The sequence below is a fragment of the Parasteatoda tepidariorum genome, chromosome 2 (assembly GCF_043381705.1).
Source record: "Parasteatoda tepidariorum isolate YZ-2023 chromosome 2, CAS_Ptep_4.0, whole genome shotgun sequence".
NCBI classification, from domain to species: Eukaryota; Metazoa; Arthropoda; class Arachnida; order Araneae; family Theridiidae; genus Parasteatoda; species Parasteatoda tepidariorum.
The window spans coordinates 79,754,173-79,781,447 of NC_092205.1; the positions used below are offsets into that span (position 1 = coordinate 79,754,173).

At 31.8% G+C, this 27,275-nt stretch overlaps 1 protein-coding gene across 2 annotated transcripts in view; it reads right to left on the bottom strand.

Annotated features, from left to right (window-relative positions):
• Positions 1-27,275, bottom strand: part of LOC107457287 (ras-related protein ced-10) — a 149,467-nt gene that overhangs the window by 95,890 nt on the left and 26,302 nt on the right. The window contains exons 2-6 of one of the 2 annotated variants that reach the window (XM_043043499.2): positions 15,065-15,192; positions 11,560-11,674; positions 8,201-8,318; positions 5,832-5,977; positions 1,806-1,974 (exon numbers count right to left, since the gene is read on the bottom strand). In XM_043043499.2, coding sequence (XP_042899433.1) covers positions 1,897-1,974; positions 5,832-5,977; positions 8,201-8,318; positions 11,560-11,674; positions 15,065-15,189 — 582 coding nt within the window. In that variant the 5' untranslated portion in view covers positions 15,190-15,192 and the 3' untranslated portion in view covers positions 1,806-1,896. Of the gene's footprint in view, positions 1-1,805; positions 1,975-5,831; positions 5,978-8,200; positions 8,319-11,559; positions 11,675-15,064; positions 15,193-27,275 lie in introns of those variants that run through there. The other variant, XM_071177802.1, reaches the window with a different exon arrangement.

The following is a 27,275-nucleotide window of genomic DNA, read 5'->3' on the forward strand; positions in this document are numbered from 1 at the left end:
AGTAATTGTATAATATTACCTTATTATAGAACATTTCATAATAAAAATATCCAGTTATCATTCTACAAGTATTAAACGGTAAAAAAGTTATTTATATTTTCTAATAAGTAGTGCTTGTTTTTATACTAGATTTTATGCAAAACTGTTTTCAGTCAATATATGTCAATTAAATTTTTTAAAGCAGCGAATTAACTTTTCGCACTATTGTTAAATAAGTTCTTTGACAAAAAATATTCAAGCTTCAGCAGTTATCAAAAAGTGAATAAATATTTAAAAATAAATGTGTAAATGAAGTTTTAATGAAGGACGCCAAATTCAGCAAAATTGTCATGCTTATATTTTATCTCAAAAGAATTAAAAANTTCAGCAGGTATCAAAAAGTGAATAAATATTTAAAAATAAATGTGTAAATGAAGTTTTAATGAATGACGCCAAATTCAGCAAAATTGTCATGCTTATATTTTATCTCAAAAGAATTAAAAACTAAATCTGTGGAATTAAAATTGTATTACAGTCAAAACTTTTGAAGGTATTTTATTTGGATAATGGTTAATTTTGATATAACAATTTCTTTTTTACGATTGATTACAAAGCAATAATGGAGATAGGTGAGCATGAGCAGAGATCATCTTAGAATAACATATATTTTCAATTTGTTTAAATTTAGTCAAAATTTTTGTCCAGAATTATAAAATGGTTTAAATTAAGGGATAAATAGTATAGCTGGTTAAGTAGCGAAGGAGCAATCATTCCACGAGCATAAATGATAATTTTTCTTCTTCATGGAAATAACAAATTCGATAATGTGGTAAATGTAAGAACATTGTTCTTGGAGTGTCAATTGGAATAGTGGAAAGATACATTTCAAAGCTGTTTAATAAAATCTTTGGAGCAGCGCCATCTGTAACTTTAATAAGGAGCATGGGCTCAAGAAACCAGGAAGAACAGTATGTAACCTCTTGTAATAATAAACTAGAAAAAAAGACTTATATAATTTTCCAAACAGCAGTTCCCAAAAGGTGTTTTGTGGAATTTTAGGGTTCTAAGGGAGTGTCACAAAGGATCCGGCAATTAAATTTAAAAAAAAACAGTCATGGTTTTTAAAACCTGCGATGACATCTATTTCCAAATAACAATCCATTACTTGTTTAATATTTCCGTTATTTTTATGAAATATTTTTCTGGAAAAATATACTAAATAAATTATGAAAAAGATCAGCATTTATAAAAAATATTCCCAGTTGAATTTTTCACTTTAAAGGGAACAAAAAAAATCAACAATAAAGAAATGTTTTTTATAACCATTCTCACATTTAGGACAGTACTTTAATGATAGTTCAATCAACGTTCCATATTCCTTTTCGAATAAAAACAAAACATAATTAATTGTATTTCATTTATTTTCAGTTTATACATACCAAAATTAAGTTCAGAGCTAAGTTTGATACCTGTGGATTCAACTGTCTTACATAATACCTATTTTTAAAACTATTATTGACAAAAAGGTTTAAAAATGTATACTTGTATTATTCGAAAATAATTAGTAGTGCTTCTTTGGTTAGGTTTGCAATTGCTGACGAACTTTATTAAGCTGTGGTTCCGCCAAAAGAAGGATCCATCCATTAGAGTTGCGTAGTCAGAAAAAATTGAGAACCGCTGTTCCCAAATATTTGTACAAAAAATCGTATTTTTCACAAAGCGCTGTGTTACAAATAACTCGATTACCTGATTCACGCATTCTATTTCTTTAATATCTCTACATTATTTAGTGGAAAAGAGAAAAGAAGTAGTCACATGAAAAATGATAAAATACAGATATACTTTATTAAACGGGAAGAAAAAAAATGAGAAAAGTATAAGGTATAAAATTACAGGATTAAAAAAAAGTAATGGAACTTAAAGCAATTTACAGTGATGGATTCTGATATGTGAATGTTTTGGAGACAAAACTGCTCTCACAGTTTCTTCGAATACCTGTCAACAAAAATAAAAACAAGTTGTAAAAATGCAATGGTAGTAATGCAATGGTACATTATGAAGAAGAAATTTATACAGGGTGTCACAAAAGTCCCAGAATGGGTTAATACTTCGAGAAATGCACACCGGATCAGAAATAATGATGTTTAATGTTTCACGAAAACTTATCCAATGACATTGAACTCGCTACCCCAGATTAGGAAGGTGAACCATCGTATCATTATTCTCATTTATTCTCATATTTTCTTCTGACATGCATTTTTCGAGATATGCCAGTATAGAATAAATAAAAATATATTAAATATAAGTACTGCCCTTTTCATTTATTTAATTTTAATTATTTATCAATAAAAGCGTTTCTTACAAATGAACCACCCTTTGTGGCGGGGTGGCATTGGGTTATAACATTATTTACAAGTAAGATATTATTTTATTTTATAACCTTCGTTGAACAGCTGACCCGATTTTTGTGTTTACGACTACTAATGTTCAACTACGTAGCCTTGTAATTTTGAACCCACTTCAGAAGTCAATGGAACTTCTGGTTCAAGTATTGGGAGAAATTTGCCTTCGTGGAAGAATTTTTTTTGGAACTAATCCGCATTTGCGTTACACGGAGAGGAAGAACACTAGAACTTCGAACGGTTAACCTGACGGCAAGGGAATTCTAAGCCATTGTCCGTCTATCGCTGAGGATATTTCATGTCAGCACTGTGGTCGATGCAAGCCGGATGCGGAATTCGTATCGACCAGCCATCACGGGGATTCGAGCCCGGTTCACCTCATTGGGAAGCGAACGCTCTATCTCCTAAGCCATCGCGGCTCTACAAGTAACATTCAATTATCATTTCTTAAGGTCATAGAGTTGTTTAAAGTTATTCTCTGTTGTCTTAACGTTTCTAATTTTAGAATGAAAACGTTCCGCAATGAAGATTTCTTTTCGGCGGCATTGACTTTATTTTTATGATCTTCTAACGATGCGACTTTCATAATGATTGGAAACTGAAATTTTTCTGAAGAGAAATATTACGACTGCTGCACACCAGCTTAAGCGTCTCCATTTTCAAAATAAGTCTTAACATTCCTACACTGTTTGTGAGACACAATACGCTATTCCTGAGCATGTGCAGCATCGCTGAGAAACGGAAAAACACGTTAGCGTTAATGTAACGTGTACGCAACACAGGAGTTGTTTATTATCCAAAGTTAAGGGGCCTAAAATTAAAATTGTTCCATAATTACACACAAAAATTATCGAATGATATTACTTTAATACGAAGCATTTTATAGATTTATAATATATGTATCGTTTTATATTTATTATAACGTTAACTGTTTTATAATTATAAAACGGTAAGTAAGATAGATTAACTTTTTAATAAGTTATTATTTTTTTTTAACACATTGTATACAAAAGTTGCATTTAGTTAACGCAAGCAATTAAAAAGTTTACGATAATTTTTTTAAAAAACTTTTTTTTTAAACTTAATTTTTTGCACTACTGCTAAATAATTTCGTTAGCAGCAAAAAAAAAAAAATGAACGGCTTCTGATAGCAACCAAAAATTAAACAAGTATTTAAAAACAAGTTTGTGGATGATGCTGCAATGGTAGCGAAGAGAAATTTCAGATTTAAATTTTATTCCAATAGAACCGAAAACTAAATCTGCGGCGAAAAAATTAAAGATCATTTAAATTAATAATTTCAAATTTTCATATAACACTTTATTAATCGCTTTATTTACACTTTATTAATTCACTACATGAAAGTTTAAAATCTCTAAAACTCAAAGGTGAATAGAGATCAGTTGAAATTTAGGCTTTTATTTTTAACAGAGAGACTTAGGGTGTTGTAATTACTGTCTTTTTATTGTTCAAATACAAAATGTCTTTCTTTATACACTCTATTGCATTTTCCTTATACTTATTTTGGTGGAAACGGAAAATTTATTGAAATAAAATAAACTTTTTTTTTGTTTCCAATGAGCTGGACAATCGGTCTTGCCGATGAGCAGACCTAGTGCGTTCTCCAGAGGTGGTATCCACTCTTTCAGGACCACCACAATGGGTGAGATACCGTTGGTCATGTTAATTTGGACGTCTAGTTTCTGCCATACTAGATGGCAGCACCGAGACTCTATTTGGATGCTAAAGTGCACTAGGAATTTAATTTTGCCGAAAATGCGAAGAGCCAATAAGGCACTCCAGGGATCTTTTACATGCCGCATAATCATACGACATCCCGAAAATCCAGTGTCTGGGCCGGGGATCGAACCCACAGACTTGGACTCAGGAGGCCAACGACAAACCAACTGCGCCACCCAGAAACAAAAAAATAAAAAATAAAATAAACGTTGCATAGGAATTTTAATTTAATTGATTGAAACTTTTATTAAATTTCTAGTGTATGGACTACTCCCTACTGGTTGTTTTCTTATCAGCTAACTCAGTATTTATCAGTTGTCTTAAAATTGTGAGTTATTGGGTGAGAAATATAGAAACAATATTATAAAACAACGTGACAACGCCTTGAGCAGCAAACGTTTTACTGAAGAAGCCTCTGAGTAAATATCATCACCGGTTGCAATACATTCGAAACAATCAGTATTACCATATACCAGGCGTTTTATCAACACCTCTTAGAAGAGAGAGGCTCAATTGAGCAATCCGACGTGACGGACATAAACTGCGCAGTGGGGATTCAAGAAAGATGTCACTACGTTCGGGCTACTAAACTGAGCATTCGGTGAAGATATCACTGCGTAAGGACTCTTAAATTATCAGATTTCTCGCTTATTGTAAAACGCGCAAAGGCCTTCTCCTTTCCTGCTTGATAGACACTTTTTGTGTAAATGAAATGTGTAATAAGTTTTGAAAATTAAATGCATTTTCGTTAAATTACGAACAGTAAAACTTAGAGGTGCGTAACTTTAAACTTATCCCCTATCACTTAACATGTTATTCCACAACGCTCTTTAAACATAAACTTGTTCTCAGATTTCACAGATTTGCATAATTTATCTCAAAACTCAATAGATCTCAAAACTCAATAGAAAAATTTTATCTGGTTTTATTTTTAAACTTTCGGCTTTTAGGTTTTCTGGTTTTAAATTTCTGCTTTTAGGATTTTACTCCGGCACTTGCCGTTTCCATGACTTTATTCTCCCCTTAAACTGGCATCTTCCTTATACATAGGACATTCAAAATGAAATCTTGCTCTTGGTCAAGTTCAGCACCCTCTGTCTTACCTGGTGTCATCTTTGAGTGTTATCACCTCAGTGAAACTTTGGTTTACCTTAGAACATTTTAATCTTAGAGGCACTTAGCCTTGAAAGGGAGACACTTGAACTTTTAGTCGACTATTTTATTTATTCTATTGGGCTTATTTTAGTCTTTTTTATTTTTAATGTGATTTTTCATATTTTACCATTTGATGTTTTACCTGACCTTACTTTTATATGTTTTTACCTGTATTTTTGACACTTTTATTGTCGGTTGATTTTATCCACTTTGATGTTTTAAGCACTTTTAATCTTTATTCTGTTTTATTTTTATTTTACTTTTTCGATTTTGGGATTTTTCCTATGTGTTTTAATCTTTTTAATTTAGTACTTTTACTTTTCTGTAGTTTGGTAGTGTTTAGTCACGTGCAAACGGGTGAAACCCTTATCCGCAAACTCCTTCGGGGGTAGGTCGGTTACTATTGGTCTTGTTCTTAGATTTCACAGATTTGCATAATTTTTCTCAAAACTCAATAATAAGACTTATATTAGTGTTTCTCGACAAAAATAACTCTTAACACATAACAATAATAAACAATAGTATAGTATATCTGTAAAAAAAAAAGCCACTTACTTCTTTTACTCCATTAATTTCCTTTGCTGAACATTCTACATATTTGGCAGCCTTAATTTTTGAAGCCAGTTTTTTCCCTTGCGTTCTACTAATAAATTTATCTTTAGACTGTCCTTCTGCATTTTCTCTTAGATCTGTTTTAGTACCTGTTCAAAAGTTATTTCATAACTAAGTGAAAATTGATTTCTAAACATTATTTATTCGATTGCGAAATAAACTCATTACATGAAATTTCTAACAAAAGAAGAAAAAATCAAGGTTTGGCAAAAGCTATCAAAGATTTTCCATTTGGCTACAAACTTATTGTATTTGACAAAGACAACCACAGTTATTGTGATGCTGCCACATTTGAGTCAGTGTACTAGACAAGCTCAGATGGTGCAAGCTTTGAAGTAAAATTGAATGTATAAACTAATAAACTAGAAACACTAAGAACCATACTTACTTTTATTGAAAATGAATTTTAGTTGTGTTTGCAACTAGACGCGTACCTCCGAAAGAGTGCACATCATTTAGCTACTTGACTAGTTAAGAAAAAAAATTTCAGAATCGTGCCAAAAATGATGAACGAGTTTCAAAATTAAATAAAGATAGATATCCACGGTCTGCTTCGTATTTCGTCGATATTTTTTCTCACTATGTTTCAAAATAACTTGCTAAGTAAGTCAACAGAAGACTCTTCTGTTGATGAATGATTTTAAAGCAATTAAATCGGAAAAACTATTAAATATTTCTTGCTGCATATCAGACTATCTGCTGCACCGAGTTCTGTTAATTTTGTCCCCGGACAGCGATAGAGTATTGTTGCAAGTAATTCTTATTTTGGAAACATTTGTTTTTTAGCTTTTCGCAGTTAGCGGCACCGTTTGTTAAACTTTTTTAATAATTTTGAAACTTGGAGAGAAGAAATTTCTCGGCCTCCTAAGCAGAACACTACTGTCAACCGTACATTTTGATTCCCCTTTCGTATTCGTTTTTCTCTTTTCAAATCGCCTCTCATTTTTTGGACACCGGGTAAAATAAATAGATTTAAACTGCTTTTCATAGATAAGTCAAATTAGTCCATTTAAGCCGGGACAGTCGTTGATTCTTCCATGCTACAAAAAAAAAACAATACTTGCCTTTCACGCCTTGCCAGTTAACATCTAAAATGTCTTACTTTTTCTCAGGGTATAAAATCCAACCCCTTTGCCCGAAATGTCACCAACATCAGGCTTTAGCTGAAGATATTTTAAGCTGCTTAGGAGTTAGTTCTTCGAGAAGAAATTTACCCTTCTCCTCTCCTTGTTTTCGACTTTTTATTCGTCAACGGATAAAAAGTCGAAAACAAGAAGGTTAGCTGAAGTAATTTTAAGCTGCTTAGGAGTTCTTTGAGAAGAAATTTACACTTCTCCTCGTTTTCGACTTTTTATTCGTCAACGGATTTATGGATCTGCACTGACACCGTCAGACCTTTGGAGATAAGTAACAACAACAGTCCATCAATTCCTTCTGGATTGTGATCTTTTCATCGTGATTCATCGTGATCGGGCGATGACATCACGTATGATTCTCATCACACGTGATGTTATCGCCCGATTATCCCTTCTCGCCGGTATGTACATTTATGTTCAAATGTACACTTATTCCATGTACACTTATTCCATGTACACTTATTCCATGTACATTTATTCCATGTACACTTATACATAAAAGTACATTTCAAATGTGCACTTATGTCCATGGTATCATACATAAAACGTCCATGGTATCATAAATCAATTCGTCACCTAACTCAATTTTTTTTTTATGCGTCGTACGCTATTTTCAGCAACCTTCAATCTTCATGATATTTCAAGGCTTGAAAATATATCAGCATTCACGAGAGCCTTTACTTACAGCTTCTTTACACGGTGAAGGATCGCCTTTTTTTTTTACCTATTAGGAAAGTTTCCAATCGATTATTTAAACACTGCACGCAAAATAAACAAATAATTGCATAGTATAAAACTGTGAAACAAATAAGCACAGCGTACTATGCCACAGAAACACGTCCGCAACTGAAGCATGTGAAAACGCGACTGAAACCGGTTTGCACTTGTTTACGTTCGTGTATCAGTTGGTTAACATTGTAATGCAATACGTCAAAAGTAAATACAGATAGGAAGTACATAAAAAATCTCCTGAATGAAATCCCATTACATGTACATTTAAATATATAAGTATTGTATATAAACTTGTGCGAAACGTGTAATTATTGAAAAACTACAGAGAGTCTAATAATTTGGCTAGGAACTGTATACTTTCGGAGTGGGCGGTACTGTACTGTAGAAGCGTACCGTACTCCCTTAATAATGTATTGTTTTACAGAGAAGTTAATGCGCACTTACCTACTAAGATAAAAGGGGTGGTAGGGCAGAGATGCCTTATTTCTGGATACCATTTTGTTGAGATATTTTCATAAGATCTGTTGTTATCCACACTAAAACACAGCAGGAAACCATCTGTCTGAAAAACAAAAGATCCATTATTTTTTATTATTAAACAATTATAAAATGATTTATTCATATGCATGAAATTTTTTTAATAACGATGTACTTCTCACCAAGTCTTTAAAATTGATCAGCAATTAGTTTAGTAACAACATGTGCAAGAAATTCACACAACAGGAAGTAGAAAAATGCAAAATTATAACCACAATTTTACTAATTTTATTAGTACTAAATATTTCTCGGGAATACTAAAATACTTTTCGGCTTCTCTCATTACTGATTCAGAATTTCAAACGAATTTCCAAAGATTGGACTGAAAATTCGCGGGACTTCCAGTTTCAAGCAGAAAATTTTGCCATAAACGTAAAATTATTGTGAAATTTGCGGAGCTAAGTTTGAAATATTGATTGTACGTACGTAACATTTGGTTGAAATAAATAGAATATGGCCACCATTTTGGGGAAATGCATACATAATAGTTTGCGGCAGCGGAGTCGTTTTTGCTCTGCGCATTTTAAAGTCCTAATGGTTCCAGAAAAGTAAACTTTTATTACATATTCCAATTCATTTTGGCTATACAGTCAAATCTCGATGTCTCGAACTTGAAGGGAGAGGAGAAAAAATTCGATACACCGAAAATTCGAATTATCGGAAATCGCATGTTATCGATAGTAAAATAAAGAAAAATGCTTTTTACATACCTTATTTACTATTCCATATTTATTCTAAAAACACTTTTTACACTTTCATTTAAAAAAAAGATTCAATTGTTGTTTGCTTTAGAGATGTGTAAGGAAGTTTGTAACACTTTCTAAGTGGACTATAGCTTTAAATGTCTCCTCTGACATACTTGGCTGCCTCTCAATAAATCTCCTTACAGTGTCCACTGCAGAAAGTGCTTGTTTATTAGTAACATTGGGTGGTAAATCTTCGATTTCCTCATCCTCTTCTTCTGATAGTTCACAAGAAGCTTTCGTTTGAGTGATAATATCATTGTCATCCCACAGACCACACACTGTTACTGCATCATCTACGTTTACTAAGTCATGAAATTCCATGCCACCAAGTTTTAAGAGTCCGGTCAATCTGTCCCAATCATTTTCGGTGTAGTTTTCAGCAGAATTAACGATATTGATTGTTTGACTACTTTCGTGATCTTTAATGAATCCAGCCTTCTTGAAGCCATTCATTATCGTAGAGGAAGACGCATCATTCCATGCCACTAACGTCTTTATGTCCATTTTTTTAAAAAAGCTAATCATTATGAGAATTGGTTTTCTATTCTTAATTTTTTTTATTTTTTAAGAATAGTTTTTTATTTTCAGAAGAAAAATCTACACTATTTATGGAGAAAAAAAATTCAAGTTATCTAGGGATTAGAAAAAAAATTCATGAAATCAAGTTTTTTTCAACATTGAGTGTATAGGAAATTTGAAGGGAATTTTTTTTCCTTCGAGATATCGAAAAATTCGTGAAATCAAGGTTGGAGTTAGCGAGGTTCGACTGAAGTAAATTCTACAACGCAAGGAAGAAAACGACTAGCTTTATGATGAGAAGAAAACTTATCTGTGTCGTGGAGACATTAATATTGATCTGCATTTGACTACTAACTAGGTATTTGAGTCGTCATTTCCCAGAAAAAGTTTCGCAATAACAAATAATATAAATACACTCTATAACAAAAAAAATCGACGCACCTAGAAGGAGTTGTCCGATTGAAGCGAAAATTGGTGGATAGGAAGACAATGTACAGAATAGTAAATGATTAAAATTTCAGGACAATTGAATAATTTATTGCAGAGTTACAGTAAAAAGTTCAATAAGGTGTTGACCCGCCTCTAGCCTGGATACAAGCTGCCACACGGAGTGGCATAGACCGATAAAGCTCCCGGATGGACTCTTGCGGTATTTCCTGCCAAATTCGATCCAATTGTCGAACGAGGTCAACAACATTCCATGCCAGATGCAATCGCCCTCCCATCATATCCCAGGCATGCTCGATGGGAGAGAGATCTGGTGAACTGGCAGGCCAAGGAAGAGTTTGAGAAGCTTTCAGACAGTTCATAGCAACATGTGCCGTATGTGGTCTGCAATTGTCCTGCTAAAAAATCAGCCCAGGGCGCTGCAAAAGGAACGGTAGCAAAATAGGTCCTAGGATGTCGTCGACGTACCGCTGTGTAGTAAGTGTACCTCTAATGACGACCAAAGGGGTCCGGCTGAGAAAGGAAATGGCACCCCAGACCATAATGCCTTGTTGAGGGCAGGTGTGGCAATGTGAAGGCAGGATCCCCCTCTGCCCTGTGCGTCTCCAAACACGTTTTCGATGATCGTCAGGACACAGTCGGAAGCGGGACTCGTCGCTAAAGACTATACGTCCCCAGTCGGCATCATTCCAGCCATATCTGTTCAAAACATTCATGCATACGAAATTTCAAAGCAATCGGATGATTGCTTCTTGGTGCGTCGATTTTTTAGTTATAGAGTGTAGAATATACATTAAAGTATAACTGATAAATTCATATAATCCATTCATTGTTTTATAAGAACTTTTACTAATTATAATAAGTGAGCTTTAGTTTTTATAATGTAAAAGATAAATATGTAAGACTTTTCTCTTCTTTTAGCAAGAATTTTCTGAAACCATATAATTTAGTCATTGTTTTAGGGTCATAAACAGAAAATGATATTTTGCGCCCTTTTAATTAGGAATTGAGCAAAAAATGCACCAGATGAATGTTCGATTAAAAAAAAAAAAGAGGCAATCGAGTAAGCAGACATTTTTTAAATCGCCAATTCTAATATTTAGTCTCCCTGTGGCCGATAGTGTCAGCTAGTTTTTATACTTACACATTTATTAATGTCAATAATAATAAGAATAATACCAAGAAGAAGAAGGTGAAAAAAATGCACATGAGATGAATTTTCAATTAAAAAAAGAAAAAAAAAGAGGCAATCGAATAAGCAGACATATTTTAAATCGCCAATTCGCTAATTTAATCGCCAATTCGCCAATTTAGTCGCCATGTGGCTGATAGTGACAGCTAGATTTGATTTACACTTAATTTGCTTGAATTTATTCTTCAATAATTTGAGTATTTTGTAGCAATAGTAAAAATGGTGAAATAAGCATCTGTGATGAAGATAATAGCATTAAATATTTCTTACTTAGTTAGGCGTGGAGCAGTTTCATAAATATTTTTTTATGGAGAAAGAATAAAAATTATTTAAATTAGAAAATTCTAATAAATATAACTTACACCTGGATACGATAAGGGCCGTAATCTTTCGTAATCTTCCTGCCCGGCAGTGTCCCAGAGAGTTAAACTGACCCGTATATTGTCTATTTCCATGCACCCAGCATAGTTATCAAATCTGAAAAAATGATTAAATAAATAAATAAAATGAAGAGAAAGAAAGATACTTAGGCATAAATCATTTGTCCACATACACAAATTCTTCAATTCTCTATTCTTATAATATCTGGTTTAGTTTACTACACCATTTGATTACATTATATTAGGTACGTAATGAAATTTGTGTTGGACGCAGTGCAGTCGAATACGTCTTTGGCGTCATTAAACTTTGCATGGATAAAACGAATCAACCATAAACGTCGATAGGTAAGTCAGAAGTCACATTCAATAACGTTTTTGGTCTTTGTTTTACGTCGCAATTGTTTTGTTCCGAAAATATATAGTTCAGAAATAATGTGATAAAGACACAATTAAAAAATAATAAAAGACGTCAGCTGCTTCGATTCTATAAACAAATATTTTCCTCAGTAAACAAAGATGCAGAAAGGGTGAGTCCCGTGCAACTTCGTCGGTGGAGCGAGCTCTGATTTTTTTCTACTTTTAAAATGTAAAAAACTGTTCAATAATGTTTTTGGTCTTTGTTTTACGTCACAATTGTTTCGTTCCAAAATAAATATAGTGCAAAAATAATGTAATAAAGACACAATTAAAAAATAATAAAAGACGTCAGCTTCTTCGATTCTATAAACAAATATTTTCCTCGGTAAACAAAGATACAGAAAGGGTGAGTCCCGTGCCACTTTGTAGGTGGAGCTAGCTCTGATTTTTTTCAACTTTTAAAATGTAAAAAACTGTTTAATAATGTTTTTGGTCTTTCTTTTACGCCACAATTGTTTTGTTCCGAAATAAATATAGTGCAGAAATAATGTAATAAAGTCACAATTAAAAAACAATAAAAGACGTCAGCTGCTTCGATTCTATAAACAAATATTTTCCTCAGTAAACAAAGATACAGAAAGGGTGAGTCCCGTGCCACTTTGTCGGTGGAGCGAGCTCTGATTTTTTTCAACTTATAAAATGTAAAAAAACTGTTCAATAATGTTTTTGGTCTTTGTTTTACGTCACAATTGTTTTGTTCTGAAATAAATATAGTGCAGAAATAATGTAATAAAGTCACAATTAAAAAATAATAAAAGACGTCAATTGCTTCGATTCTGTAAACAAATATTTTCCCCAGTAAACAATGATACAGAAAGGGTGAAGCCCGTGCAACTTCGTCGGTGGAGCGAGCTCTGATTTTTTTCAACTTTTAAAATGTATAAAACTGTTCAATAATGTTTTCGGTTTTTGTTTTACGTCACATTTGTTTTGTTCCGAAATAAATATAGTGCAGAAATAATGTAATAAAGTCACAATTAAAAAATAATAAAAGACGTCAGCCGCTTCGATTCTATAAACAAATATTTTCCTCAGTAAACAAAGATACAGAAAGGGTGAGTTCCGTGCAACTTCATCGGTGGAGCGAGCTCTGATTTTTTTCAACTTTTAAAATGTAAAAAACTGCAAATAACTACCGTTATAAGTCTGCATTCAGTAATGTATCTTTTATCTACATTTTAAATAATTCTATCGAAAAAATCTACAATAGAAAAGATTGAGCCGTGGTGAGTCAGGAAATGGAACATTCTCTTCCCAATGAGATAGCCGATGTTCGAATTCCAGCGGTGACAAGTTGATGACATCCATCACAGTGCTGACGTGAAATATCCTCAATGATAGACAGTGGATAAGGGAGAATCCCCTAGTTGTCAGGCTAACTATGGGAAGTTTTCGTGGTTTTTCTTTCCATGCAAGGCAAATGCTGGTTAGTTCCTTCGAAAAGTTCACCACGATGGCTAGTTTGTCTTAATTTCGATCCAGAAGTTCCCTTTTCTTTTGGGTGTGGTTCAAAATTGCAGGACTAAGAGATGATCATTGATGGTCGTAAAATCATAATTGGGTTAGTTGTTCAACACCAGTTATGAAATAAAATATAAAAGACTTAGATATAATGATATTCGATTGACAATTTTTAAGGAACATTTTTAGTGGATTTAGTTTGACTATTCCTATCTAAATTTTAATTTATTTTATCACCGTCGTCGAACAGCCGACCCACTGTTCAAATCTGTTGCCTTGTAATTTTGAACTTGATCCAGAAGACAAGAAAACTCCTAGATGAAGTATAAGGAGAAATTTGCCTTCGTAGAGGACTTTTTGATGTTACTAAAATGCATTCGCGCGACATAGAGAGGAAGACTACGAGAACCTCCCACGGTTAGCCAGACGGCAAGGAAACTCTCCATGATACGTCTACCACTGAGGATATTTTACTGGGGTGCAACCTAGATGCGGAATTCATATCGAACAACCATCGCGGAGATTCGAACTCGGTTCACCTCATTGAGAATCGAGCGTTCTATCCCCAGAGCCACCGCGGTTCATCCATTCAAAATTTTTATATCCGTCGTTAATTAGCAGACCCAATTTTAGGTTTACGACAACTAATGTTCAACTACGTATCCTTGTAATTTTGAACCAATCCAGAAGACAAGGAAACGCCTGGATCAGTAATCCCAGAGGTATGATTTGTCATGGGAACATGGAGGACTTTGCGACTCGACTGATTTAACGTGCATCAGTCACTATTTACTACACGGGGAGTCATTAGCCCGCAGGAATCGAACCCACGAACTCTTGGACATGGGCCCAGTGCCCTGCCATCCCAGCCTATCCAGTCTAAATTGTATCAATCAGATTCTCAATTTCACAAAGCATATTTACTATAAATTTTCATTTTGATGAAAAAGTTACAGAGGGAAATATGGTCGGAACAACGTAAGAAAATATTTTACATTACAAATACAAGTTTGCTACTAAAATATTTTATCGTTTATAGCTCGAGATAAATCGTTTATTTATTTAAAAAAGTAAATAAAAATAAAATAAAAAGTTGATGAAGAAGAAGGAAGGAAGGAATATATTCATTCTCCTGCCTAGAACCGTGATCGTTTGAACTATTTAAAATTAAAACTTTTAAGTAACGAGAACGGTTTAAACTGCTTAGACTAGCTTCATATTACGAACCTCGCTCTATTCACACTCGATGAGAAATGCATATTCAAAGTTGTTCTTGATTTATTTAATAAAATCCCTAAAAAAATAGGAGTGATTACGAAGAGGTTCTAAGTTCTGAAAAATCAATACAGTTTGACTGATTCTCATCATTACTTTCATCACCGATGCATTCGAAAACCAAAAAATCTTCGAATTAATTATTTAAAAACTTTGTATATTGCAGAAGTGTATAATTGTTTCAACTTCGTGACAATTTTATTCCCATTAATTTCCCAGGTGTAAACACAACTAAAAAATTGAGTCACTTGACTTCAATATTATATGTTTTACATTAACTAATATTTTGAAGAGCAATTTGAATTGCTTCCAATAGGATAATCGATGAACTTACACAGTTGGTACGTATTCTTCATCTGGAAAAGCTCCTGTGGTGTAAGATATGAGTAAACAAGTTTTACCAACAGTTCCGTCTCCCACTACAACCAATTTGATTGCTCTGTTGACGAGCTTTGCCATAACCTATAAAAACAAAATAAAAAATGACATTATCCAATGATCGCAAATCAATAGTTTTATAGCGCTTGCAAGAGGGGTCTATTTTTGTTCCAGGACGTAAAATAAAAATAGCTAATGCAACGCATAAAATCTCCTAATTCTTTGAAATGACCGGCAATTTGATTCGTTAATTAAAAAGAAACAGAAGAAAGTAAATATGTATGGTTTGCTTAGTTCTGTTTCAGAAATCAGAGTATTTATTCTTACCAATTTCAATATTAATTAGAAAGCTTGTCTAAATATGGCACTGTGGATTTTATTTAATTTTATAACCGGCGTTGATCAGTCGAAAGAATTACCGTAATCAATGTTTAACTGCGAAGTCTCAAATTAACTCAATGATCATAGGCAGACAATCACTAAATTAGTATTCTTGAATTTATCTGAAACAGTGTTTTTACTTTGGATGTGTTTATTTATAATGGAATGATTTTCGTAAAGGAAGGCGGTACAAAAAACCGTCATGATATCTTTTCGAAGAATTCAGCATTCTTGAGGGGAATCCTTGTACAAGTACTATGTGCAAGAACATAGTATACAAGTACAGTTCTGATTCAAAATATTAAAATAATTGAAAACTTCGACTATGAACTCGGTTATTTGTTTTTTACTTACTTAAATTAAATTACGATTTTAACGAGTCAAGTCTACATATTTCACAATATGTTTTAACTTAAAAAATTAATTATTAAAATAAAATTTTATTTGGTCCAAAACATGTCATTATAAACACTAAAATTCAATTATAAACGGACAAAACATTGCTTAATATTTTGTAGCTTTGATTGCAATAAGCGACATTGACCCAAGTATACTTAATGCTCTGCACTGACTCAGCTTTGTTTTCAGGAGCAATATCTTGCAGTTTTTTCTTTGGGAACTTCAACTATTTCTTTGGGAATGCATTCCATTTTAGGGTCACTTGCTCATATGCAACTCCATATCATCACACTAACTTCAAATTTTACAGAATGTTTCGGGTACTTTTTATTAATTTGTCTTCCAAGCTCGAATGCCTTGACTGCCGTAAAATACACTGAACATACTTTTGTCACTAAATAATATCTTTTTCCAATTTCCCAAGTATCATAAGTATTTTGATTTGCACCATCTCATTTTTTCAAGTTTTTGTTTAACAGTCATAAGTGGTTTTGTTTTTGAAACAAGGGATTGAAAATTAAATTTATGAAGACGTTTTAATGTGTTGCCTATTTAGAAATATTAATTCCTCCTCTCAATTTCCTATGCAATATTGTACACCCGGGAAACGCTTTTTTTTTTAACTACAGCCTTCAATTTTCTACCATCTCTAACAGAAGTTTTTTTTGTTTTCGCTCACCATTGCAACGATTATTTCTAAACTTTCCATTCTTCCGATACTGTTGTAAGATTTTATTACTGATTGACTGAGGACAACTCAAGTAGTAATATATTGTTGATTAATATCATGTCGATGTTAAGTCATTAACTCATAGTTTTATTGATTCTGGAATATCACGTAAGCATCTCATTTTAAAACAAATTCCAAACATAAATAAAGCAGTAAAGTCTTTTTAAAATAATCGTTTGCAATAAATATAAAATTCTTTTGAGCTTTCTCGCTATTAGAAACAAATTAGAACTATTAGAAACATTCTACATTCTAAAAATTTGGATTAATTAAATTAAGTATTCTAATATTTTGAGTTGTAATAATATAATTTTATTTGTTATTAGCTTTCCTTAAAAAATGAGGAAATTTTAGGCTTCCGTCGCAATTTCACTGAAAAATAAATTCCTAAAAAATATCGTTTGCATATATGTATTATATAATACTTAAAAATAAAGTGTTTTCTTTTCAGAGAAAAAAGGATTATTTTAATATTTTGAATCAGAGTCGTACTATGTTAATGAAGACTCTATTGAGAATTCTTCGCGTCATAAATGTGTGGCTATCATTTATAACATGAAGATAGTGTAAGATGTTGATATATTTCTTTCATGTACGATATTAATTCAATAATTTAAATTACTTTTAATAACTAAGTAAATGTTTCTAAAAATATTGAAAATTTATTTCTTATCATTCATATAGGGATCGCCAGTTTCGTGTCAAATCAAAAAAAGAAATTCAAAATTCATCATAAGGTAGTTACTTTCCTCTACGACATTTAAAAATATATAATTTCATCTTTTTTATTTTCTAATTTACGTTTCTTTTTCATGACATCTCTTTTTGCGTTTCTTTTCAGCAACATACAAAGTCTTATAGTGATATACTATATTTTTATGCTTTGAGCATGAATCAAAATTTTAAATGGTATTGTCTAAAGTAAACAAATCAAAGCTTTTTTTTATAAATCATTGTTCTTTACATATATTTTTAGATGTTATAAAGAATTAAAGCTGGAGTAAAAATTCTTATGGGTCACTGAGAAATAGTATAAAAAGAGAAATATAGTACGAGAAATAAGAACTAAACGCTGTTTTTCGAAGCTCTGTCGCCAAGGAAAATAAATATAAGTCATAGTTTATGTACCTTGCACTTAAAGTAATGCGATGATTTTAAACTATATATATAATCTTGCCGTGAATAATTATCTGAGCTTTAGAACAGACAAAAAACATAAATATTTAGAACTTATTAAAGCTTTTTTTTTTTTTTAAATCTCTAATTTGGCGACATTTTTCAACCTAGATGAAAATTATCAAAATCATTGTCTTATTCCCAGTTTTTGCAAATTTTTATGAAAGCAAGTATGAAAGCGCTGGAGTAAGTTTTTTAAATATTAAAAAATTAGACCAGAAACGCTTTCCATTTTCACAAAACTGTGGTTTTTCTCAATAATGACGTTTTGCGCCATTTACATTATAAGCATAGACAGTGCTGGCTCTAAATGGGCAAAACTTAACCTAGCAGTCATGAGTAACAGTTGCAATCTCACAGCAGTTATAAAAAATAGCATATTATTCTCAAAAAAGCATAATTTCATAATATTACGACGTAGCCTTCGAAAAACAGCATTAAATAATTGCTTTCGAAAAGAGAAATAAAAATGGAAGTTCGGTGATAGTTGTAGGGATCAAAATTCAAAATGAATACCTTATTTTCCTAATATAAAGAGAAGCAAAAAAATCGTGATTCAAGAATATGTATTTTTCATTTATTTCTACGTATTTTTCTAATGTACTTTGAAGAAAAACATATTTTTGATGTTCTAAAGCAGAGGTTTCCAACTTACATGAGGCCAGGGGGACGCAATTAAAAACACCAGTCAAATGGCGGGCCGCTACTTAATAAAAATTTTATATTGGACTCTTTTATGTTTGAAGGAACATTAAATATTACAGTCAGATTTTTATCAAGTTGCACAAAACAGAAGTATTGAATTACAGATAAAAATACAAAGTAGCTTTTTACCCGAGAAATAATTTTTTTTTTTGCACCGTTGGTATGTTAAATTTCACAAAAACAAATAAATTAGTTTTTTTTCTATTTTATTTAAACGAAAGAAAATTATTTTAAACCCATAATGATTATTTACGCAAATTCTCCGTTAAAAATAACAACTAATATATTTTAGTTCGCGGGTCACAAAACGCAGGCCGGACGTGGCCCGCGAGCTGCCAATTGCTTAGCACTGTTCTACAGCATAGTTTCCATTTTTTTTTCTCGCGTTACTTCAGTTAATTTTATGAGTTTATTCATCTTTTTTTTCTTTCTATGTGTGTAATTTTAAATCTAATCATAAAATCTAATCACAGTGCTTAAGTTGCTTTTAAGCTTATTTCTGTTTTAATTATCGACTTTTTTAAAGCTTTTTCATGCATTGCTGTAATATTTATATACACAAATTACACAACTTAGGTATCTTTCTCATTTTAGGAGTTATTGTGTATTGTGACTCAAAGTTAGGTAATTCTCAATCACCCTGTATTATCTTCAACAAAGAACCCAATAGTTCGCCTATGAATACTAGATGTACAGTTTACCTCCACTTAATATTAAATTCACCACCCTAGACAATTAAAGACCGTAGTTGTGACAAAGAATGAGATAAGGAAAATAAAAAGAACGGAAACGCCTCCACTAAGCTTCTGACAAGCTCAGGTCATCACCGCCTTCACAAATAACGCAGACAAAAGAGTGGCTTAGAAGCAGCTAATAAATAGCCGCTTTTGTTGAGAAATGTCAAATGGCGGCAATTTTTGTCTCATTCAGTATCAAAGGAAGCTTGTATTCGAAGTTGTAATGACTAAAGCTGAAGGAATCGTAAAATTTATTTAAATGCTTAATAAATTGGGAGTTATTCTCAATTTAAAAATGTAGATTTATAAACAATGCATAATTTGGCAACTTGACAAAAATTCTTCAGTATGGCGTAGATATTATTTTTTTTCCTTTCGGTTTAGTAGTAGATTTCTAGTCATTTATTATTCTTGTGTGCTAAAAAAAATTTCCATTAATAAAATGAGGAGCTCATTTAGTTTTTGGTACACGTGTTATGTTTCCTTTTACTAACTGAATATGCGTTATTCGTATTTGGTGGGGAAAAAAAACAGAGAAAATAACCAATAAATCATTACTAAAGAACACTAAGAAATCGTGCACAAAACTGGATGACGTATATCAGCACAATTATTAAAGCTAAAATAATTCCAATACATTTATTTACTCTTACATTTTGTCCTTCTCTGTTACTTTACATTATTAGATAACCAGCGTTGAGCAGCTGTCGGGCTAACTAACGTCAAAAGATTATCAGTTCCATAGTCTTATATTATCATATTATAACCGTAGTTGAACAGCCAACCCAATTTTGGGCCTATGACTACTAATGTTCAACTCCATAGCCTTGTAATTTTGAACCCAATCCAGAAGACAAGGGAACTCCCGGATCAAGTATTGCGAGAAATTTGCCTTCATGGAGTACTTTTTGATGGAACTCACCCGCATTTGAGTTACATAGAGAGGAAAACCACAAAAACCTCCCACCGTTAGCCTCACGGCAAATGGACTTTAACCCATGATCCGTCTACCAATGAGGATATTTCACGTTAGCACTGTGATCGGTGCAAGCTGTATGCGGAATTCGAATCAACCATCCATTCCCGGGATTCGAACCCGGTTCACGTCATTGGAAGGCGAACGCTCTATCTCCTGAGCCATCACGGCTCAATTCGATAGTCTTGAAATTCTGAATCAAACAAACACCTGGATCAAGCATTGAGTTAAATTATCCTTCGTGAAGGTTTTTTTTCTTCTTTTTTTTCGTAGAACTAATCCGTATTACATGGTATGCAAAACTACGAGAACATCCCACGGTTAATCCAAATTGCAGGGTGGCTCTAACCCATGAACTGTCTGTCACTGAGGATATAGATATTTTACGTCAGCATTGTGGTCGGAGCGACTCGAGAACAGAATCTACTAAACATCATTGGGATTCGTACCTGGGTTACCTCATTGAGAGGCGAGCGCTCTATCCCCTGATACTATATAGATGTATACTATAACAGACCATCCATATAGATAAGAATATATACTACTTCAGAATGTCTACATTGGAATTTTAATAACGCTCTATATATGTATCTTGAGCAAGTAACGATATTTATAGATATATACCCCGATAATATTTAAACTCAACTAATTTATATTATTTTTATTCTGATTAATGTTTTCGTCATACAAATAAAATTTATCAACACTCACGATACTGTATTTAATAATTGAATTATCGGTAATGCTGTAAATTTATCGTTATCGATGATCATCACAATATTATAGTATTATATAATTATAATTAACGTAATACTGGTGATTTCAATCCAAATCAATATTCATCGTCATTGGAAATAATTAATAAATTTAAAAAATAATTAATAAAAATTTAAAGAGAAAAACACTAGCTGGAAATTGGTTTTAATTTTACATTTTATAAAATAAATTTGAATTTTTACTAAACACAATTTGATTTTAAGCAGACTTCATCAATATTCTTCTCTACAATCTGCAAAGTATCCAAGACTTTCTGATCCACATTTTCTGTAGGAATATTCAGGATATTTACTGCGTATTTTACTTCAGATATTGGATGATGCTGAAATGTCATTTTCTTCTAAGAAGTCTCTGTCGCTATCAAACTTTTCTTTTAAAACTGGGGTTCCGCCAAAAGAAATTCGATCGTTCAGGGTTCCATAGACCCAAAAAAATATGAATTGCTGCTCTAACACTCACCATTAGCTTCTTTTTAGATGAATATAATGCTTAGGAGAGCATTTTTGGTTATTCATCTTCGTTCAACCAACATTAAAACCAACTATTAACACCAGAGCCAAATACACCACTTATATTTCGCGTCATTTGTGATGCCGTAACTCATTTTTCAATGAAATTAATTTTTTAATTTTTAGAACTTACGATGATTTATTTCTTTAGGCAGGTGTGATACGTAAAAAAAAGACATACGTGAAAAAAAATGAAAACAGTAAAATATTTTGTCAAGTAATAAACTGTTAACCCTTTAAAGAAGAATTTTTATTAAATGCGTTTTTCATATTTTTTCCATTATTTTGTATTAATTTAGTTCGAAATAAGTGAAAAATACTATATTTAGCATTTTAATAATTTATGGTTATGAAATACAGCATAAAACATCAGTGTCTAGTTCTGCGTTGAAGGTAAAATCTCCCAAACACGACTCCCTTATAAACAATTAATTTTTCGAATTTGCAGTTATTTAGATCTAGTAAAAACAGTTATAGATCATTGGAATTTCTTTAATTTATAAAATCAAGTATTGATTAATTTTTGAATATGAATAAAAAAGAAATTCTACCTACTTTTTTCGGATTTTATATTTTAGTACAAATATAATTCCTGTATTCTAACAGATTTTTTAGTAACTATTTAACAATGTTTTTTTTATGATTAAAAATTACTAAAATATATTTTTACTCGTAATTAGAACGTCAGGTAAAAATTTATTAAAGGGGCACCGGTGTCCCTTTCTGTGTCAAACGGTTAGGAAATGACAATTTCATGTATACATATAAAATTATATTCTTTATAGTATTTTAAAACAAAGCGATTAATACTTATAAGATTATGGTAATCTAACAGATTTTTTTAAGTAACTATTATACAGTTTTTTCGATACAAAAAATATATTTTTGCTTGTAACTAGAGCGATAGAAACAAAAAAATTACAAAAAGGGCACCAATGCGACAAAGGGTTAAAGTTGTCACATCCGATCGACAAATTTTATCCTTGACGATCTAATAACGGATATTTAAAAAAATCTAATAAACCTTGAAGAAGGTTTTACTGGGCAAAACTACATTGCATTAAAATTAGTATTTACACTAGCGTTTAAAGGCGAAAAAAAGGATTCTACTTTGTAGTCTCTGCATTTTTTCCTGTTCTGAGTGTAAGTAAAGAAAATGAGTTTACAAAGGTCTTTTATGTTCAGTTTAGTAAAAAAGAAAAACATAAAATTCGACTTGTCGTTCAAAGAGACATTTTTCTACTTCCCCCTGCGCCGTGAAAGAAATTTTTACTTTTTACAGTAAATTAACTCGGAACTAAGGCACTATTTAGCGCCAATAGGCGACGCGCTGAGGCACTTATTGACCTTTGATCTCGAAAGACGAGCCAAGTATATCATATAATGCCTCACCCTTGAACTTGATTAGGAAATAATGGGTTCAAAATATGAGAATATATTTGGGGATTATTTTTATTAGTTGCATCATAAAGGGTAGTGTTTTCTAAAGTATTTCTTCATGCGAGCCTCTTGTTTAATTCGTAATAACGGGTAAAAGAANGGGTTCAAAATATGAGAATATATTTGGGGATTATTTTTATTAGTTGCATCATAAAGGGTAGTGTTTTCTTAAGTATTTCTTCATGCGAGCCTCTTGTTTAATTCGTAATAACGGGTGATTAGGAAATAATGGGTTCAAAATATGAGAATATATTTGGGGATTATTTTTATTAGTTGCATCATAAAGGGCAGAGTTTTCTAAAGTATTTCTTCATACGAGCCTCTTGTTTAATTCGTAATAACGGGTAAAAGAAAGATAAAATTTAGTAGAATAATTATTTTTGATGCTGCTTATTGTCTTTTAAATTAGGTACGAAAACATAACTTTAAAATATTTCACCACGAATATTCATAAAAATAAAATGATACTTAAGATGAAATGAAAACAAAAATTTTCAAAAAACTTTATAGTTATTTTTTAAGCATACGTTGAATTTGAAAATTCAATATTTGCAGCTGTTTGCTGAAAGAAAGAAATTTAACGTTTGGACGTCATGTAGGATAATTGTAGTTTTATATTAAGTTTTGATTCATATTCCAAGTAAGTTTTTACTAAATTAAAAAAGGCCAAAAATGGGTAAAAGGCATTTGATAGCAAAAAGTAGTAAACATTTTAACGACTGCACATTTTTATTTATTTATAACACTGAGCCTGAAGACAATTAAAGATTATCACTTACCTACTTTATTCAAGAATACAAGTAAAAAAAGATTACGTATTCAATAGTTTGATAAGAATATATCGCGTCTATTAGGAAAATAATCATCAAAACGTAACTGGAGATACTTCAGTTATTTACATATTTAATGTTTTCTTCGAGTTTAATTGAATTTTCCTGTGGAAAAAAAATTCTGAGAGAACTAATTGTATTCCTTCAATCAACATTAAACATTACACACATAGTAAAGCATCTCAAGTTTACGCGATTTCCCCGCTCTTTCACCCTCTCCGTTACCATGGTTTTGGCAAAAAGATGATAATTTTTCGGTAGTACGCTTTAGTAAGTTATCTGGATAGACTAGCATGGGGAGAAAAGGCAAGATTTTCCAGAAATTATGGTGGTGGAGAGGAGAAAAGTGTGGAGAGTGGGAAAATCGCGCATTGAGACGTCTGTTCTATTTACAAAGACTATAGATACAAAAGTTGTACTTCTTAAAAACTCTTCAGGTTTATCCTACGCACTGAAAATGGTAACATATGCTCCTCGTATTGACAGACGTAATTTGTTTAATTTACAAGAGATATTAGCAAAGTACACAAGCTTCTGAAGCCAAAGAATACTGAATGCACAAGAAAAAAAATTAAATGCATGATCAAGGAAAATGAATAGCAGATTTCCCACTAGCAACAGTGCGGTAAATATATGGGTACTGAACATTTGCTATTTAGTTATTTTAATTTTACATAAACTTTTAAAAACTTTCGCCAAAACAATAATATTTTCGTGAATTGGAAGCAATGATATAGGGCGTAAGTTAATATCTCGTCTAAGTAAGTTGCAAAATTTTTTTTTATAAAATAAGATAAAATTGCTGAAGAATGCGGCCAACTGCTGTGAAAGTTTTGTGTGAAACTTACTCAACTTAATGGTGGAGCCTCACCAAAACATTGACATTTTGACAATACTGGCGAAAAAAGCTGGAGAAAGAACTTTAAATATAACTTTATTAAAAATAAGTAAATGAACAACATATAACAAATAAGAGTAGACTTTTAATAATACATAAATTTAATTGGTTGCAAAGTGAGTTAGTAGTATTTTAATCTATCCCATTCTCGCCAAAGCGATTACTTTAGACAAGCGGTTTGCTATTTTTTTCGGCTATGGAACCCTAAATAATCGAGCTTCCTCTAGTGGAACCCCCAGCATATTAAGAAAAAGTTCGCTTGAAGCTGTAAATATACTAATAAAAAAACTACTATTTAAAAAAGTAAACTATTTAGCAGAGTGAATCATTTCACATTGTCGTTTTCCTTGCGTAAACAACTCTAAAATAGCATTTGGCTTAACATTGCAAAAAATGCTAAAAAAAAAAAAAAAAAAAAAAAAAGATATGTTATAAACTATTTTATAATGAAAGTATGTAGCAGACAAAAAATGAACACACAAATTAAAAGAAATTATTTAACTTCTATAATGTAATAACTTTGTCCGAGCTTTTTTGCCACACCCAGTAGAAAGAAAATAATGTTTTTTCTCCACTTGTCGCTCAATACACACTTCAAAAATCAATTTGCTAAATCAGTTATTGTTCATGAATTCTGCTCGCAAAAAATTACTTGAATAGCAAAATAATTCATTTCGGGGAAGAAATCGAAAATGTCCTCTTCGAAGAAAAACCGCGCAATATCTATACAAAATTGAATATGAATTCAAAAACAAGTGAAATGTTATAAGACAGTCTTAGAAAATGAAAAAAGAATACATTTTTACGTTTTTCGGAATTTAGCAATCACTTGATACATAAATTTGTAGGATAAGATCATTATTTAACTCCATAAATACAGCTTAACTGCCAGATAAGCTAGCTTGAAAATTTATGGCTTAAATTATATTAAGTCCAACTCCCATTAAAACATAACGGCAAGTGTTTAACTCGTTCGTCAGGAGCTGCGTTTTTAGCAGGCATCCACGAGATTACCTGTATGTACAAGCGCCATATTTAGCCGTACATACAGGACAGAAGTTTGTCGGCTTGAAATTTCTGAATTAAGTTACTAAGAATTTTTTGAATGATCCTAAATTGTATTTTTATTCATAATACTTGCAAAAATCTCCAAATATATTGTTAATTAACACTTAAATCGAACCATTCGAACATTAATTAAATAATAATCATAGGTCAGCATGATTGCCATTTTTTACTCTTCCTGCATAATACCTTGAAGTTTCCGACACATGCTTGTCACGGAAATTTTTTAAACCATAACCATACGTCAGCATAATTGTCCTTTTTTACTCTTCCTGCATATTACCTTGAAGTTTCCGACACATTCTTGTCACGGAATTTTTTTAAACCATAACCATACGTCAGCATAATTGTCCTTTTTTACTCTTCCTGCATATTACCTTGAAGTTTCCGACACATTCTTGCCACGGAAATTTTTTAAATAATCATACATCAGCATAATTGCCATTTTTTAAAATTCTTCCTGCATAATCCCTTGAAGTTTTCGACACATTCTTGTCGCGGCAATTTTTTAAATCATAAACATACAACAGCATACTTTTACTCTTTCTGTAAACTTTTACTTTTTCTGAACTCCTCTGTAAACCCTTTTTAAATCTTTCTGTAAAATATTTTCCAAGTATTAATTAAATAATAACTAAAGTAGTAGTAGTAAATATTAATTAATAACAGCTAAAGAATGTCGTGATTAATTTTTAATTTCGTCAGCACAGGAGAACAATAAGCACTTGTTTGAGGTCTATGGAGTTTAGGATGTTCAGTAATCCCTGTCTTTAATATATATTTTTAGAATCTATTAGAATCCAAAAATGTTCACAAAATAGGGATCGTAAGTTAAAATAGGAGTGAATTGAAAAAAAAGGAATCACAACAGAGTACAGCAAAAAGGTGAAACATCAAAACTTATTAGACTGATTGAGGGAACAGCATGGAATTGAAAGATGATCATTTAATTTCAACACGCAATCAAAGTGGTTTTTATTATTTTTACCCACTTTACATTAGTGATTCGTTATATTTCGAAAGCCTTTTTATTTTTTCTTCCGTTAGATGTCAATTTATGCACCCTAACGGATGTACTTTTTATCTTCATTTTTTATACACATTAAAAGCAGTTGTTACTGATGTATGTTCGAATTACTTTCGTATATGGTTTATAAATCCGATTTGCTAAACCGAAAGAAAATTATAGCAGAATGTTTTTTTAAAAATAGATTTTTTGAATAAAATTTGTAAAATATAGTAGCCTATTAGAACTATCAACTTAATTTTTATTTAACTATTTTTATTTTCTAACCAGTTGAAACGTTTTTGATGCATTCCATTAATAAGATAATTCACTGACAAGGGAAACTAGGGAAGTGTGACTCGCCAATTTTAAAATAAACTAGTGGGATGTATGCCTTATGAGAAATAATTTTAAGGGGCAACATTCGTTTCGGTCCATAGAAGGCCCTGTGAGAGATAAAAAATAATTCAATATATAGAAAAATCGATATTTTATTACTTCAATGCAGACTATTAGTTATTGTAATTGTCTCATACTC